This window comes from Neopsephotus bourkii, unplaced genomic scaffold, assembly GCF_033783945.1.
Source record: "Neopsephotus bourkii isolate Nb327-2 ecotype Australia unplaced genomic scaffold, CSIRO-AGI_Nbou_v1 NB_690, whole genome shotgun sequence".
In the NCBI taxonomy this organism is placed as follows: domain Eukaryota; kingdom Metazoa; phylum Chordata; class Aves; order Psittaciformes; family Psittacidae; genus Neopsephotus; species Neopsephotus bourkii.
The window spans coordinates 23,157-40,947 of record NW_026901189.1 but is presented as its reverse complement, the minus strand read 5'-3'; the positions used below and the strand labels follow the sequence as shown (position 1 = coordinate 40,947).

The following is a 17,791-nucleotide window of genomic DNA, read 5'->3' as shown; positions in this document are numbered from 1 at the left end:
ACTTGAAGGCAGAAAGCCTACAGAGGCAAGTAGCTGTGATGATTATCCAGAAAAAAAAGCAAATAGTTTCTGGACCACAGAGCTTCCTGGAGCTGCACACACTGAACAAGGAGCCTACCTGCTGTTTCTCACCTCCTTCAGCTTTTAGTGAAACTTGACTTTCATTCAGGCATTTTGCAAAGACCTGACTCAACAACACCAGGTATGACACTTGACCCACAACACTTCTTTCAAACAACAGTAGGAATACCTTGCAGAAGACTTCAAATATAGACTAAACTGCACAGACCATTAAAGCAACAACCATTAAAAAGGCAAAAAAAAAAAAAGGCAAGTTTCCTTATCCTTATGATCCTGTTAAGGTCTCCTGAGATGCATTTAAGATTTTTTGGGGGTCATTACTTTCTTATGCTCTTTCCCCATACCCATTACCTTGTGCATTTGTCCCTCTTTTTTTTTTTCCCCAAGAAACAAGTAGTGCAAGTTAACAGTGTGCAAAATCACCTGAATCTTTCAGAATCCCAATGCTTTTTATGTCAAGGTCCCATCAAGTGCTGAAACACATTCAATCTTTTTTTCCCATAGAAGAGGACTGAGTGAGCATTGGAGAACCCATCCTTGCAGTACTCTCTCCCACAGTGTGGTCTGCAGCATGAAGTACTGCACTCAGCCTCTTCTAGGTCCCTGAACAATAAAACCTCCTACACAACATCTCACCTGTCCAAGAATTTTGTTGAAACAGCACCAGCGAGAGGGAAAACAAACACTCAGAAGAACCCACACAAAGAGAGCAGAGCAAGGCCAGGTGACTAACACCAGAAATATTGATTAAGTATTAATGCCTACTACTTTAATATCACTCATTAAAAAACTATTGCTGTGCTACCATGGTATCACCTATGACCTTTATAAAACAGCAATTTATTTCTTTCCTTTGTCAACAACTGCCCAGCCCTGAAAGTAACATATTAAAGATGCATTAGGGATTGGCATTAACACTCATTCAGATCTCCACTGTTCGTACTGCCAATACAAAGGGTGATTTTCAATTAGGTTTGTGTTTTGCTTGCTTTGTTTACCAACCTTGCTCTTAAAACAACTTCTGATGCTGCTGCCTAAATAGTAAAATCATTAAAGTGGAAGAAAACCAGATAAATGCAGGAACAAAAAAAGGGGGATAAAGAAGGAAAGAAGTATGTGGCACACAGTCTACTGAGTGCAGCTATTTGGCCCCTGTTTCCTATAGTAAAATTACAAGGACAGTTCCATCCCTGCAAACTCCCCATGTTGCAGCAATACAGTACGTACAAGATACATGTTCCTAGGTCCCAGCCCAGGGCACCTGAGTAAGAAATAGGAATAACCAGATTGCTCTGCCTATGGTAGGCTAAAGGGGGTGGTGGGAAAGACAGCTGGATCCTGTGGATTTTCAGGGCTTGTATAGCAGCACTGCACCTGTAAAAAGCCACTGGCTTGACAAGATGCATTTTTTTTAATAGCCTCTCCTCTGAAAAGTGCCTGCTGATTCCAATGCAACTTTTTCCAGGGCAAAGCTTTACCCAGACCAAGTAAAGAAGATACATTGTGGCCTCTTGAAACTGAAATTCATCATTTGATCAATAAGATCTTTTCAATTATGAGCTACCCAAATTAAAAATGACATGCTGGTCTGTGTCAATTTTAACCAAAGCTGTAGCAAGACATTCTGGTGCCCTAGCCAAAATGTCAGTTTAATGCTTATTCTACCCATCCTTTCCTATAGCCTGAAGTAGATTTGGAGCCGAGAGCAGCTTCTGGCCAAAGCTGTTACTCTCATTACTACATTACTACCTTTGGAGCCGAGAGCAGCTTCTGGCCAAAGCTGTTATTCTCATTACTATATTCCTACCTTTCTGACCCTAGAGAGCTCTCTTGGGTAGGTGCAGAAGGCAAGGGCGTATTTTTATTTTACCAACACCTACCCAAATGATCTTTGGTTGCAGTTGTTTTCACTGCAGTGAAACTACTAGACCATAAGGAATAGGTTGAGCAGCTCTAACAGGTGTAATTCACTTGACATACCCAAACTTTTCTGAACACTTCGCTGGGCCAAGTGTTTCTATCACTTCCTTGAGTGAAAACAGAGCTGACAGCCTCAGCTGCAAAATAGCTTCCATGTTACTTAATTGTAACAGCAAGTTTCAGCAGAGATACTCAAAATACCAACATCCACTCAGTGAGACTGACTGCAATCTACCCTGATGAAATAAGTAACCACCCCTACCTCTTGTCAAAGTGATTCATTCAAGATGACAAAGCAACTGCAATTATTTTTCATTACTTATACTGAGTTTGTAAGCATATCCTAATAAAGATCAGGGCCTTTTGATGCAATAACAGACACAAAGTGTAGGCAAAATTGAGTAACTTGTTTTGCCCTTACATTTGTGAACAGCAAAATGTGGTTGCAGTAGAAGAGCAGATTTTGAGGAGGCTGATTACAAAGAGCATGAGGAATTACTATAAGGGGGGAAGGTAACAAAGTGTAGCTGGGGCAGTTGAAGAGAACTGGGCTAGGACTAAACTAGGTTTTGAGGAGGATTCCAGGGATAAGGATATTGTTTTTCTGCCATTCAGTCCTCATCATTGCTTTTCAGGACCTCCCCAGCACACACATCTATCCCAGGAAGCCATTCTTTCTGCTGGAGGAGAAATTTTGCCTCACAGCACCTTCTGCCTGGCTCTTCCTACATGACAAACTGAGAAGAGGTCTGCACTGCCAAAGAAAGGCAGTCATGGGGAACTTAGTTGAGGATACTAACTAGGCTGAAGAAAGTGGACTGGTCATTTACCTTTGGAAACTGAAACTCCTCTCTTCTCTAAAACAAGTTTTCTTTGGCCTTGCAGCCAAAGAGCAAGCTACCACTTTTTTCCTATAAATCATTCAGCTCTTTTACTTTCCAGAGTCAAGCTGCAGGTGGCAGAGGATTGCCCCATTTTCTTGCTGACCTGAGCAGTGATTTTAGATGCCTGGAGAAGCTCATACATTAGATATTCCAGCCCAGCAGCACACAGCAGGGCTCATGCTTCTGTATGTTGCACATAATTACTCCTGTAGAACACTTCCTACAAGAAGCCCTGTTCCTAAACCCTGTCTTAGAAACAAAAATGCTGGATACTGCTACAGTAGATTAAACCAACTGCACATCTTTTCCAGCAGGTGTTATTTTTGTCTAGTTTATCTGACTTACTCCCTCTCAGCTCTATCCGCTACTTATCAGCTGACACCATTGCAGCATCTATTTGAGTGAAAAAGAGATCTATGTTCCACAGGCCTTGGGTAAACCAAGGTCTCTGGGTTCATTTCTTTTCCCATCCCCGCCTTCTTTGGAGAAGGCTGCTACTGTTGTGGAGCAGAGAACATCTCTTTCTGTACAGGGCTAAGCCCTGTGTGGTTCTGCTCACAATAATAAAGTCTATAGTAGAAATAGTAAGAACAAGTGTTCTATCCACTCAGAATAAGACAGAGTTACATAAATTCTTAGAAATGTCTAACTAGCTTGTAAAGTATAAAAAGTAACATTAAAGTAAGCTATCCTGTAATCTTTTTACCATCATTACTGTCTTAAGCCTGAGGCTTGAGAATGGAAAGTGTGCCAAGATGTAATAACATTTAAGTAGGAAGAAAGCCCTAATTTTCCTAATATAAAAAAAATAGAAACAAAATATAACAAAACATCTTCTTCAACGCCGGGAGAATACCCAGAAATCTTTCAACATAAAGCTTCCCTGGGACTTCATCTGAGAATATGTTAGCACATGTAATTGAACTAGGGCCTGGAATCATTGCATCAGGTTGACTGTACACTGGGTAACAGACCACAGGACAAATGACAAAGCAAAAGGGAGTCAAGGGTCTGAATCAGCTGTGAGTCTGCCATGGAAACAGCAGAAAATATGGCTGGACTTTCATCTAGTCCATCCTCTGCAAGGCATCCAACCTAAACTATTCATAACAGATATTTACCAAATATTTTTCAAACCAAATTATTAGCTTCTGCTACACTCTGAAAGCAATGGGAAGAAGCAACACGTTGGCTTCTTTAACCTTTCCCCTGACCTGACGGATGCTCCAGCTCTGATGCAGGAATGTTTGATTTGGAGCAATAGGCAGTGATGTAAACCTGCTCTGACAAGACAACAGATAAGTGGTTGGAACTGACATAAACTCCTTGCCTTAGAAAATGAAAAGGGCACCTAAGGCAGCAGCAGAGCTGAAAATGCAGTCTGCAGCTCCCAGGATGCTCAAAAAAAAAAAAAGGAAAAGAAAGATGTTGGAAAGATACAGTCCAGCTAGACTAGAGAAAGCACTGAGGAAAACAATCTTGCTCTACAAAACACTAAAGCACACAGGTAAAGCATATCATCACTGATTTTGTTGTAACTAACTATATTTTAAGAGTTTTTGTATATGTTGCTGAAATGTTACCCTGCACTCAAATCAGCTCCCACTGATTTGATCCAAAGCCCATTAATCAAGACCCTTCCTGTGGCTTTATAGGAATTTGGATTGTAAGGGAGGCAAAATATCTGAATCTTTATAGCCTCGTACATTTCTACTGTTTCAGGAAAATTAAATGGATTAGTAAAGGTTTTGAGGTGGTGTTGTGGTGTTGGGGTTGGTGGGGGGGCGCAGGACAGGTGTTTCATCCCTTACTCATTAGTCTATTCTCCACTGACACAAGTTTCAGAAGATGTATATTTCTAAAAGTTAAAGAAGAAGAAATGGGGTTCCTACAGATCCCAAGGAAACCTCCTACCTGATATTAAGGAAATCTTAAGGAAAGCAGCTGTTTTATTTTAATGGGTTCTGTCTCCTTTACTCCAGCTGATGGTATTTTCAGATTATGAAAAATAGTCATCTAATACCTCATCTATGGAAGAATTATATAAAACATCTTGCATATAAAATCTTTTTAAATCATAAACCACCAGGACGGTGGTAAACTATTAAATATAGGAACAGAGCCTGAACACCTTGTTGCATTTGGTCCTATAAAATCTTTCTGTTTGCTAAGAGCTATTCCGGTTAACTGAATGATAAGAAAGCATAAAGAGGGAAGCAGTATGAGCAGGCTTTAATGCAATCCTTGCACTGGACTGAAAACCACACTGCTGTAGCTCACTGCTACTGCTGGTCAAGTTAGCTATAGAAAAAAATAATCCTCCTTGGACATGCAACTGCACTTCTTGTCTGCAGTGCAGATACACGTAGGCTTTAGACTGGAAAGATCTGACAGGCTGGTTAATGCAATTCCTGATGCTGTGCTGCTCCTTGCCTCACAACCACTGTATTTCTGCATTACAGCATAAACACAATGTTCCATTTTTAGAAAGAGTTTGCCTGGAAGAATGTTTGAGCCTAACACAAGCTGAGGGCTCATACAGAAAACTGGAATAGAGAGGTCTGTGACATTCAACTGATACCACATTTTTGTGCAGTGGACCTGTATTTTACATGTTCAATTAATGCTGTATTAAAGCAAAACTTATAAATTTGGTCCACAAAGACTTGAGACACTACTGGTCCTGGGTTTGGGAAACATCATTTCTACTTCTAAAAAAAAAGTAGTCATACTGAAAGAAGAAATGAACTGCAACCTAAATTTCAGACAAACAAGTTGGAAATATTTCACCTAAGTAGCCTGGCCAGTCACAAACACATTATGTGGAGTATCCAAGAATAGAATCATAATCTCACATGTCCAAGTCCTGAGCAGTTGCAATTAAATCTCCTTACACTGAGTTTAATAAGCTTGTAGCCATGTAGGGAAGTGGATTTACAGAATGAAGGTATTCTGAATTCATAGTTTCATGTGGAATGTCAAGAACGTTGAGGAATATTGAATGTTTTCATGGCACAATCTTTTACGTTGAAGTTACAGGAATAATTTCAAACCTTCAGTTAACCACACCTGCCTTTTTCTCTTATCTCCCTTCTCACACTGGTAGACAGAAGATAAAAACTACAAATTCTTGGGAATAGGTATGGACACTATGGATCTAAAAAGTTTTGGAGTCCATTTCTTTTGGAAATCATTGGCTGGTGCTATAGTTCTGCCTTTTAAAAGCAATTCTTCACCTTGGGAAAAATAAATCCTGAAAATTATACAAACTAAACAGAATTTCCAAAATTCTAGTACATTTTCTGTGCTTTTACAGGCACCAGCTTTATCTTAAGCTCCTAGTTAAACAGAAGATAAAGCATCACTTTCTTTTTCCTATAAATCAACTCAGCCAAAGTGCCCCCTGGCTTTTTTTTCCCTAGCAACTTCTTTTTATCTTGGCTAAAAGCTTCAGTTATTTGCTTAAGACAATTAATGTTATTTGCAAATCCTACAGCTTTGGATAATGAGACAATCAGTTTCCCTACTACAGCTTAGAAAACCTATTTGCTAAAAGCCTGCAGCTATATGAAGGACATCACCCACCTGAAGAGAAACATAGAACTACTTGCCACTCAGCTAAAACTGAAGAGACCTGCCACATATCTCAAATGCTACATCATAGGTAGGTTCCTGATGGCATGCAGACTGCTGGGAAATCATCCCTTAGCATGTCACAGGAGGATCATGGTGAATTATTTTCACAGCACTAAGAATTTATCATTGCTCAGTAGCATTTTTTGGCTACTACAGTCCTGAAGCAATGACACTACTGCTGCTACTCTGTGAGAACAAGCTCGATCTAGAAACATTTATGTGCCAAGTAGAGCCATCTGCAATACTAAGCTGCATTAACATGCTCTCCACCTGTGCATGTAACTTGCATGGTCTCCTTCAGAAAAGCCACTTTCTCCCAGCAACCAATAATCACCAAAACATTCGTTTACACATATTGGGCTTCATTTCTTCTCTCTTTCATCAAAACAGGATGATCAGTTGCAAGTGCACTGTGTGTTGAACACTACCGTGACCTAGACCCATTCTGGGCTAATAACCGTAGTGAAAGCAACAGATGTGTAAGTCAGTCTTGCCCTGCTGTTATCAGTAATGTTCAAAAGAGTTTGTGCAATGCCTGTGTGGATGCAGAATACCGCAGAAACCACCCAGCACTCAATATACTCTGTGCTGTAGCTGGTTTCCCTCTTGGCAGGTGAAGGTGAGAGAATGGATTTGATTGTAAATCACCTGTAATAATTCTGCAACATATGCATGCCCTGCTAGGAGGCATAATCAAGTGATTTAACAACACTGTTACAATTTTTTTTTATTCAACACATGTAAAAAGCAAATCATTTTATTGTCACTGACGAAAAGCTAACACAAATAAATTCAGCTGAAATCACGATGAAAATCAGACTGACCGTTTGTAAAGCAGTGCTCTGCTTGCAAATGCTATATACTGTTATGACAACAGAGGATTGGCCTTGGCATCCTGATCTTACAGTGGCTACAGCTATGTAATTCTATGGAAATGATATGGAAAGGACCTACCAAATGGTAACTGACATAGTTTTAGCTTAGGAGGTTCAGACTGGACATCAGAACAAAACCATTTTCTTAAAGAGAATAGCGCAGCACTATATTCAACAGACAGAGCCACAGATGACCTGGTCTGGCGCTGATTAAAGTCACACTTTCAGTAGAAGGATGGACTAGATTGCCTATGGTTCTAAGACACAAAATACTTGGAGATGCTTTATTATATAAAGTTGTATACACACACACACACACACACACACGTAGACAGATATACAACTGGTCATCTTTTATTGCTTCAAGACAGTTTATATAAAAGCAGCTTTCCGATATAGAAACATTTAGGGGAGCTACTGCTCTTTAATGCAATTGCATTCTTTGTCAAGAGCATGAAACGAGGCAGAGTGCTAGAATCAGCACAATATGCTTTGCATAGAGCCAACCAACTTCACAGTCATTTCATGCAACGGCTGCATGTTTTAAAATACACAACTAAAGGTCCTACAACAAGGAACAATTACATTTGTGTGAACAGACCCCCAAGGACAAGATCAATGTCTATAAAACTTCCACTGGTAATCTCTCAGTTTGAACCACAAATGCCTGCAGTGGAAATAAGGTGAATAAGCGGTAAAATACACAGCAGTTTTTGATTCAGTGGGAAAACTGGTTGTTTATTGGTAGGTTATACCTATAGTGTGGAAGTAATCTTTACATTCTAATTTAGAGTCTGAGTTAGTTCGGTGCTTGGGCTCTAAAATGTTACAGCAATGAAAGAAACAAAATACTGAAACATACATCATTACAAAAAATTGACTATATCCAGCATCTCACACAGCTAGATGTGAGCCAAGTTTGAACTGGAAGCCATACAAACATACTAGCATAGCACTGTTTTCAGTCTAGCAAGTCCAAAATCTCAACAGGGATTATTAGTTTGAGCACAGCACTGCACTAAACTGCCTGTATAGCTTTCCAGTATGCCATGGGCTCATATCCCACTGGCTCAGAGCCTGGGCAGGCTGGGTCTGCCTGCAGAAGACTATGCAGGAGCACTCAGTTATTTAGAGTAGAATGAGGAGACACTGAGATACAGAAGCTCCACTTAAACATTTTTCATTCTACTACCATGAGTCTTCATATTAACAAGTCAATCCAAACAGACTTGTAAGCTACAGCTACTTTATTCTGGGTATATGTATATGGTTTGCACTATTTGGTACACTAAACAGGCCATTAAAAGAAAAAAAAAAGTCAAACAAAAAAAACCAAAAGAACTTAATTTTGCACCTTTAAGATACCCAACTAATTTTGCATAGCTTCAGGTCATTAAAACACAGAGAAATATAAACACCTTCTTAAAGTGTCCCAGTCTCTCAAAGAGAAAATGTATTCCATGACAAAAAGTTATGTAACTAAAATCATCCTTCTGAATACGGACTAATAACATGAGGGCAAGAAAGGCAGAGATGCCTTTAGTTGCTTAAGACCAAGCATTATGCATTCAATGTCAGAGCTAAAATACATCCAAACAACATTCAATCTTGTCAGTACAATAAGAATGCTAATCATAAAAATTTAGTGCTTAAGACATAACTGTGTGCTATTTCATGGTATTACTGAATGCAAAGAAACATGTATAAGAGCAAAACCAGATATGTGCATTTCTTGCTTCAACATTCCATAATACATTCAGTGGTACAGAGGATGACTCCACTTCCCATTACTGGTTTCATACTCCCTTCCTAGAGATCCAATGCTGAGAACAAGCAACCAACTAGGTTGAAAAAGACCTTTAAGATCATCAAGTCCAACCATTACCCCAGGACTGCCAAGTCCTCCACTAAACTATATCACTAAGGGCCTAAACTACATGGTTTTTTTTGAACTCTTTGAGGAACACTGATCCCACCACTTTCCTGGGGAGACTGTTTCATTGTCTGACTACCCTTTCAGTGAAGAAATTATTTCCTATATATCCATCTAAACCTCCCCTGCTGCAGCTTCTTAGGTTAGGGTCACAAACCACAGCCAGTTTTTTAAAATAAATAAATAAATAAATGTGTCTATACAACAGTTACGAGAGAGGAAAATTTCAATCTAGTGGAAGGAGCTGGGTAGATAAATCCTAGATATTTGACATTTTCTACAATACAGGAAATTAGCATAATCACTATTTCCTTCCATGTTTCTTATCTGTTGCAAGATCACTGGTCATATGTCAACTCTACATGCCATACCTTAAGCATCTTGTAAATCACAGACCTGTCAGGATGAGATTTTTAACTGCCCAGTTAAGGTAGTTCAGTAGCAGTTAAACATGCCATTTCTTAGCTACTGACTTAAGAGAAGCCCATGAGAACTGAAAACAATGAGCAGCCAGCAGAGAAACGTCAAAGTAGCATTTATTCCTTCCCTCCCAGCATACAGGGACTTTTAAGTTTACCTTTCCAACTCAAGCAGAAATTGCAGTAAAATTCAAAGGAGCACACCCCACCTAAAAAGCACAGCACTGCATTCCAAAAAGAAATGTCTTCAGAGAGCTAGTCTGGCATTCAAATGTTGGACACCATCCCCTGCAAACAATATGTTTTATGTAAGCATAAACCAAAACCATACCCTTTTTCCTACATTCCCACAATCTTGGATTACTTGGGTTACTGGCACAAAATCACAGTTTTCTTCAGCACAGTCAGCCCCATGGGTCAGCTTGATGCTTTGAAATATTATTAGCTATAGTTTCTTAAATTGTAACTGTAACTGCCTTCCACAGATACGTTTGTGAAGTTCCCTAGAATGAAGCCAGGCCATTTTATTCGCCATTGTCTGGTGTTATTTTTCCTTCATTCAGAATGATTTTCTTTTTAATTCGACAATGAAGATAAAGAGACTGCAAATAATTCATATCATTCAATCAGTACCTCTATCCCCATCATAAACTTTAATACACACAAAACCAGCACAATATTTTCTAGGGAAAAAAAAAAAAAAAAAGAACCCCTTTCTGGTGACTGCAGCTAATCTTCAGAAACAGAGCCATAAGGCAGCAATAGACTCACAAATCAGATTTCAGCCTGAGCCAGCTGTTTTTTTTTCTAGTATTATTCCCTTTATGACCATCTGTCCCACCTGTTAATGTGTTTTACCCCTCACATGGCCTCTCCACTACAATGATTTGCCATTCTGGCTGACATACAAGTATCAATGGAAAGGAAACTGGATTAAATCCAACTTTGTGCCACTTAATATTTGGAGAACCTGCTTGACTGCTGGTGTAATGAAATATGCCTTCAGTCTCCTTCAGTTTATGCCCAGTTCACCTACAAACCAAACACTGTTAGAGCCTGTTGACCCTGTATCTATCTTCCTTCTGGACTATCTCAACGAGTGGAAGGAAACAGTGCATTGTGGTTACACAAGAGTGTTCTCTCTGTAAAGCAATTTTTGATCTAGTACACTAGCACACTCTACTGAATGAATCTACTGAGCTCTACCTTGCCTATTTATTAAAGGTGAGGTCATAAAACAACCCTACACTCCATACTTGTGAATTCTCAGGGTTTCAAAACTGATTGTATGCCTGGTTTTGTCAACATTTTCCAAATAAGTTCTGGCTGAACAATCATCCTAAATCTTCCTTCTTGGGCAGAATTGCCAGAGACTCACAATGCAAAAAAATGAGGAAGAGAAAAACTGGGAAGGGCTGAGAATGGGGGAAAAGGAATTAAGTGACATGTTGATACATGATAAAATTCTTTGCTGTTTTCAGTAAGACCAGGATCAAAATAGATCTTATCAAGGAGTCCAACACATTTTCTGCACATTTATTTTCCATATCTGGTTAAAGGCTGTCAACTAAAATGGAATAACTACTTAAGCATAATTCAGGGGACTTCACAGCAGTGACACTGCCCAAAAACATCAGGAAGAACATGACAGTTACAAAAAATATCTTTATAATGTCATCTCATGTACTGCTGACAATAGTCAGCAATAACAGGAAAGGAACTGCTGAAAAAGCACAAGTGAAGTCACCTTTTTCTGGGTACTATTTTTAAACATTGCAAAATGTAGATGAGGCTTTTCATGACTGTAAAGCAAGGAAAGCGACGGGAAAGAGAAAGAAGTAGGCAGATGTGGCAGGGGGGTTGGAACTTGATGATCTTAAGGTCCTTTCCAACCCTAACTATTCTATGATTCTATGTGTGACATAAAGAATAATGGTAAAAGAATTATAAAAGAGAGGCAGGCAAAAAAAAAGGGAATGAGGACAGGAAGCAGAATTAAAAGGAGCACGTAGTAATGAGCTTTACATTTACAACAGAAAATTAAACATTGACATCTGTGTCCATATAGGCTTCAAGTGGAACTCACAATTATTAGCACTGCATTCAGGAAGGAGGCAGAGAAAAAGAGTTACATCCTGAGCTCAGTTCTAAGCATAAGATAAAAATAAAAAAAATGATGGGTTCAGTTTCATGTGAGTTCCTGGCAGCTGCTCAGCATTGCTTATTATCATAGCCCTGTTTGCTTGTTGAGTGCTGATCATGTGCCAGGGTCGTGGTGTGCTTTGGAGTCCTTCTGAGATCCTTAGCTCTGCAACTTTTGAGACCAGATGGAAAAACATACTTTTGGACACCATTCCTAATGCGAAAATTTAAGAAATAATAGTGCAACATAGCCTTTGTTTGGGAAAAACAGTTAATGGAGGAATCAATCTTCATTTCTATTACTTTTGAAGCCGGTAACAGAAGTAAAATAACCTATACCATTTTATTTTTCCTTTTATGACTACTAACCTTTTAAGTACTACCTGAAACTATAACAAAGCTCTTTTTGTAACACTCTTAATTTCTACATTGAAAATATTTTCAGCTATTTACAGAGTTATTTACAGAATTATGACATTCAAGCATGTCAGTAGCTATGAATGCCTGCACAACAATCACTACCATGTTATGTGTGAACAAGGGGTAACAGGTTAAAACTTAAACAGGGGAACTTTAGATTGGATATAAGGAAGAAATTCTTTCCTGTTAGGGTGGTGAGGCACTGGAATGGGTTGCCCAGGGAGGTTGTGAATGCTCTGTCCCTCGCAGCATTCAAGGCTAGGTAGGACGAAGCCTTGGGGGGCACAGTTTAGTGTGAGGTGTCCCTGCCCATGGTAGGGGGGTTGGAACTAGATGATCTTAAAGTCCTTTCCAACCCTAACTATTCTATGATTCTATGTGTACTGACTGGCACCATCTACTGAAATGCTTCAGACACTCATCTTTTAACAAACAACATACCTTGAAAGAGTCAGCCATATGCTTTCCTGTTTCTCCCGAGCATCCTCCAGCTGTGCACTCATTCTGGCAGCCCTGGGAGAAACAAAACCAGTGGAAATCAAATTCAATTCACACTGCAGAAAAGTTGATACCCATTCAGTTAATTCTACCTAGGGACAGATTGTATTGGATGATCACTCAACCTTTATCATCAGTATATATATACATACATTAAGAACTTTCTGGAAGCTTCTTAGCACAACTTTTCACCTTTTACGTCAGTTGCATTATTTTGTAACTGTATTTCGGGGGTTTATAAGAAGAGACAATGTCTAGATAATTGCTCTGAAGTGCAGAACAGTATGCACAGCATCACAAGTTTTTCATTCAAAGCTGAAAAATAAACTGGTTTTACACAGTTCAACCAGATGTCATCTTCTCTACAAAATCATTCATGTAATAGATTTGCTTTCACCTTTTCTCAGAGGAGCCTGACTAGGCAGAATGGAAGGGAAAAAAATGGTTCTGTTACATCCTTCATTAAATGAAGACAAAGAATACCCACCTATATAAATACATTATCAGAATATTTATTATCCAGTATGTTGAATCCAAGGCTTCTGCCACTGATCACGCTTGAAAGGAACTAAAAGAGAAGGAGTGACTGTTCTAGGCATCCTTCTGTTCAGCAACAGAGGGATAACACAGACAGGAGCAAGCCATCTACTTAAAAGCAAGATCCCCAGTTCCCATAGCATTAGGCTAGCATCTTTGAGGACCCTCCCGCACTAGACAAGTTGCCAGTGCTGTCAGGTTTTTAACCCTACAAGGGAAAAGCCCTAGTAAGAGCCTGCACTGGCCGTTTACTACTTGGTGGCTTCCTCTCACACTGCCACCCCTGAGCCTTGCTGCATTTTGGGTGGGATAGTCCCAGCCCAGCTGGGAAAGTCCGAGGTTAAGGATATAATTCTCTGAAGGGAGGAGGTGCACAGGAAATCTTTCATGGTTAGCCTGTGAGATCTCACCCCAAGCTCTTAACCAGGGGGCAGCTCTCACCCTACAAAGAGGGATGTGCGTAGGGTAGACGGCAGTGCCAGAGAGACATCACAGTACAGCAGCAGCCACCAAACTGTGGGGCCAGGACTGGGGACACAGGCTCACAGGCTGTGAAGCATGACGCACACAAGGCAAATAACATGATTATTTTTTCCCTTTTTGCAGATCTTGGGGATATGGTAGCCAGGTAAGGGGGGGGGGGGGGGTGTGTGTGTGTAAATAAATGAAGCAGGTTCTCAGTGGGTCTGTAAGCGATAGCAGTCTTGCTACCAACAAAAGAAATAGCAAACTCCCAGCCACAGCAGATTTCACTTCCTCTCCCCTCCCCCCCTAACGCCCCAGGGTGGCCATAACATCCCTCCTGCCTTTTCTCACCATCAGCTTTAACCCTTTTGTTCCTCTCTTTTCCTAGCGCTCTACAGCAAGATGTAATCACAGCTACAGGCCCCTTCCTATCAACTGAAAGGGGACTACGTCCTGTATAATAGTTCCTTGCTTTCCCTATAATTCTTCAAATACTTCCAAATGCAGTGGTAAAACGCTGGAAGGCCTTAATGACACCACCAGTTTTTATATTTAGTATTCTGCAGATGAATTAAACCAACTAATTTATCTTCGAAGTGCACTGAATTACAATGAGAGCATGCTGGTTACCAGCTAGTAGGATGGTAACTGCCAGCTGTGGAGCAAGAATTTCTGAAGCATCTCCAGCTCCACTGCTGGCTTTTGTCTAATATCTAGAATGCAAAGTTGGATTTTCTAGTAATAATTACTGGTGACAGAAAATACTGACAAACACTCAACCATTATGCTTCAGTTACTTCTCATTTCTTTATGAAGTTGCCCTAAAGCAAGTGTTGGCATCAACACAGAGAGGACCAAAGCTGGATATAGTTTAATATTCTCTTTCATGATCTTTAAAAAAGGATACACAGCTTGTATGTGAATTTTAAGTGTGGACCACCTACAGAAACAGGCCCTAGGGGCTCCATCGCATTGCTCTTCATTTCAAAGTTTCCACTCAGTTCAGTGAAGTCAACAGCAAATTTTTTGGGCATATGCCATAGGGCCAACCCTGTTCTCCATGAAGTCATTATGTTTTGCACATTTAACACATATTTAAAGCAAGTAGCTAACTGCCTTTGTTAACAACATTGAGATGAAATTGAGTTAATCCCTCAGCACTACGAAAGGCATACCACAATTACTTTCTAATTGATGGAGGCAAATTTTAATAGCTCCATAGCTTTTAAATCTGAAATATGCTGTTAAATGCAATAGGGAAAATTACTCTCTGGTTTAGTGCCAACACTGCCAAGGGAGCTATGCCAAGCATAAATTTTCCCTTTGTGTTTAATAGCATGGTAGATTTAAAACAGCATCCGTTAAAACACCAATGTTATCCTGAAGATACATTTGAGCCACTGGGTCAATGTCTCCTCAAAATCACTCAAGTCTGTATCCAGTTGCTATGCAATTACACAAAGCATGGCAGTATTCCCAGTGCTGTGTTACAGAGCTAACAACATTTTCATGTTAGAATAGTTAGAGTTGGAAAGGACCTAAAGATCACCTAGTTACAACCCCCTACCATGGGCAGGGACACCTCACACTAAACCATGTCACCCAAGGCTCTGTCCAACCTGACCTTGAACACTGTCAGGGACGGAGCATGCACAACTTCCCTGGGCAACCCATTCCAGTGCCTCACCACCCTCACAGGAAAGAACTTCTTCCTTATACCCAATCTAAACTTCTCCTGTTGAAGTTTTAACCTGTTACCCCTTGTCCTGTCACTACAGTCCCTCATGAAGAGTCACTCCCCAGCATTCCTACAGGCCCCTTTCAGACACTGGAAGGCTGCTATGAGGTCTCCACGCAGCCTTCTCTTCTCCAGGCTGAACAGCCCCAACTTTCTCAGCCTGTCTTCACACAGGAGGTGCTCCAGGCCCCTGATCATCCTCATGGCCCTCCTCTGAACTTGTTCCAACAGATCCATCTCCTTTTGATGTTGAGGACACCAGAACTGTACACAATACTCCAAGTGAGGTCTCACAAGAGCAGAATAAAGGGGCAGGATCACCTCCTTCGACCTGCTGGTCACACTCCTTTTGATGCAGCCCAGGATATGGTTAGCTTTGTGGGCTGAGAGCTCACACTGAGGCCGGCTCATGCTCATGTTCTCATCGACCAGCACCCCCAAGTCCTTCTCCACAGGGCTGCTCTGAATCTCTTCTCTGCCCAGCCTGTAGCTGTGCCTGCGATTGCTCTGACCCAGGTGTAGGATCTTGCACTTGTCATGGTTAAACGTCATGAGGTTGGCATCAGCCCACCTCACAAGCAAGTCAAGGTCCCTCTGGATGGCATTCCTTCCCTCCAGCGTATCAACCGAACCACACAGCTTGGTGTCATCAGCAAACTTGCTGAGGGTGCACTCAATCCCACTGTGCATGTCACCAATAAAGATGCTGAACAAGACCTGTCTCAACACTGATCCCTGAGGGACACCACTCATTACTGGTCTCCAGCTGGACATTGAACCACTGGTCACAACTCTTTGCGTGCGGCCATCCAGCCAGTTCTTTATCCACCGAGTGGTCTGTCCATCAAATTGATGTCTCTCCAATTTAGAGACAAGGATATCATGTGGGACAGTGTCAAATGCTTTGCATAAGTCCAGGTAGATGACATCAACTGCTCTACCCCTGTCCATCACTTCTGTAGCCCCATCATAGAAGGCCACCAAATTGTTCAAGCAGGATTTTCCCTTAGTGAACCCATACTGGCTGTCATCAAGCACCTCATTGGTTTTCATATGCCTTAGCATGCCTTCCAGGAGAATCTCCTCCAAGATTTTGCCAGGCACAGAGGTGAGACTGACTGGTCTGTAATTCCCCGGTCATCCATTTTCCCCCTTCTTGAAAATGGGGGCTATATTTCCCTTTTTCCAGTCTTTGGGAACTTCACCTGACTGCCACGATTTTTCAAATATGATGGACAGTGGCTTAGCAACTTCATTTGCCAGCTGCTTCAGGACCCACGGACGGATTTCATCAGGTCCCATGGCCTTCTGTGTGTTCAGGTTCTTAAGATGGTTTTGAACCAGATCCTCTCCTATATGTAACTACTTTATCTGAACTGGCAAGAAGACAGTATTTCACATTTCTTCCTTCAACGATATTGAAATTACACATTTTTTTTTTCGTTACTGTAAGGCCTGTATGAGAAAAGAGTATAGAGTATTACACTAGATTAAAGTTTGTTTTAAAACCTCGTTAATGTGCCATTGTATCACTAAGAAACACTATTAATATGAAGACCTGGTGATAAGTAATTCTGCCTTTATTTCTATAAAAGATTTCAATGCTATAATAACCACTGCATATCCTTTAGCTTTACAAAAGGAATCACAGTTGGATAACAATGCTCCCTTATATTAGTACTTACTTCCAATCTAACTTATACAAAGAGGATGTATCCTTAGCAGGATAGTCTCCCAGCATGTGGTGGACCACTGAGTGTGTAACACTTACTAGCACTTTTATACGTTGTCACCTGCACTTCCACTAGAGCTTTCCCAAATCTGAACATTCAGCTCGTGTTCGGTCTTCAAACTGCATTAGACATGAATTTTCAACATCTTTTAGCATCAAGATGCTCCAATCAATATCTCTTGGTTTTCTTTGATGCCTTTGTCAGACCTTCTCTGCTATTCTGCTACAGGTGTGAGACCTTGTGTATAGTTTAGGGTATCCTCCTGCATCTCACAGCTTCTTCAAAACAATCTACCTCTTTTATGCAGATCATTCATCCTTCAGCTAAAAGGACCATCTGCCACAAAAATGGGTTCATCTCCTCCCTAAACTCCCTAAACTACATGAGCTTGACTGACTTTTAAAATGTATTTCTAGCCACTTAGCAAGCCAGAGATCTTTGAGGTATTTTTGCTAGGCTGGAGCACTCTCCATGTATTGGCTTGACAGTCTTCAATAATGGTTTCAAAGA

The 17,791-nt window shown here is 40.6% G+C and overlaps 1 protein-coding gene across 2 annotated transcripts in view; it reads right to left on the bottom strand.

Annotated features, from left to right (window-relative positions):
- BCAT1 (branched chain amino acid transaminase 1) overlaps window positions 1–17,791 on the bottom strand; it is a 62,729-nt gene that overhangs the window by 32,383 nt on the left and 12,555 nt on the right. For both annotated transcript variants that reach the window (XM_061353619.1, XM_061353620.1), the window contains exon 2: window positions 12,752–12,823. In XM_061353619.1, the coding sequence (XP_061209603.1) occupies window positions 12,752–12,823 (72 nt within the window). The remainder of the gene's footprint in view (window positions 1–12,751; window positions 12,824–17,791) is intronic.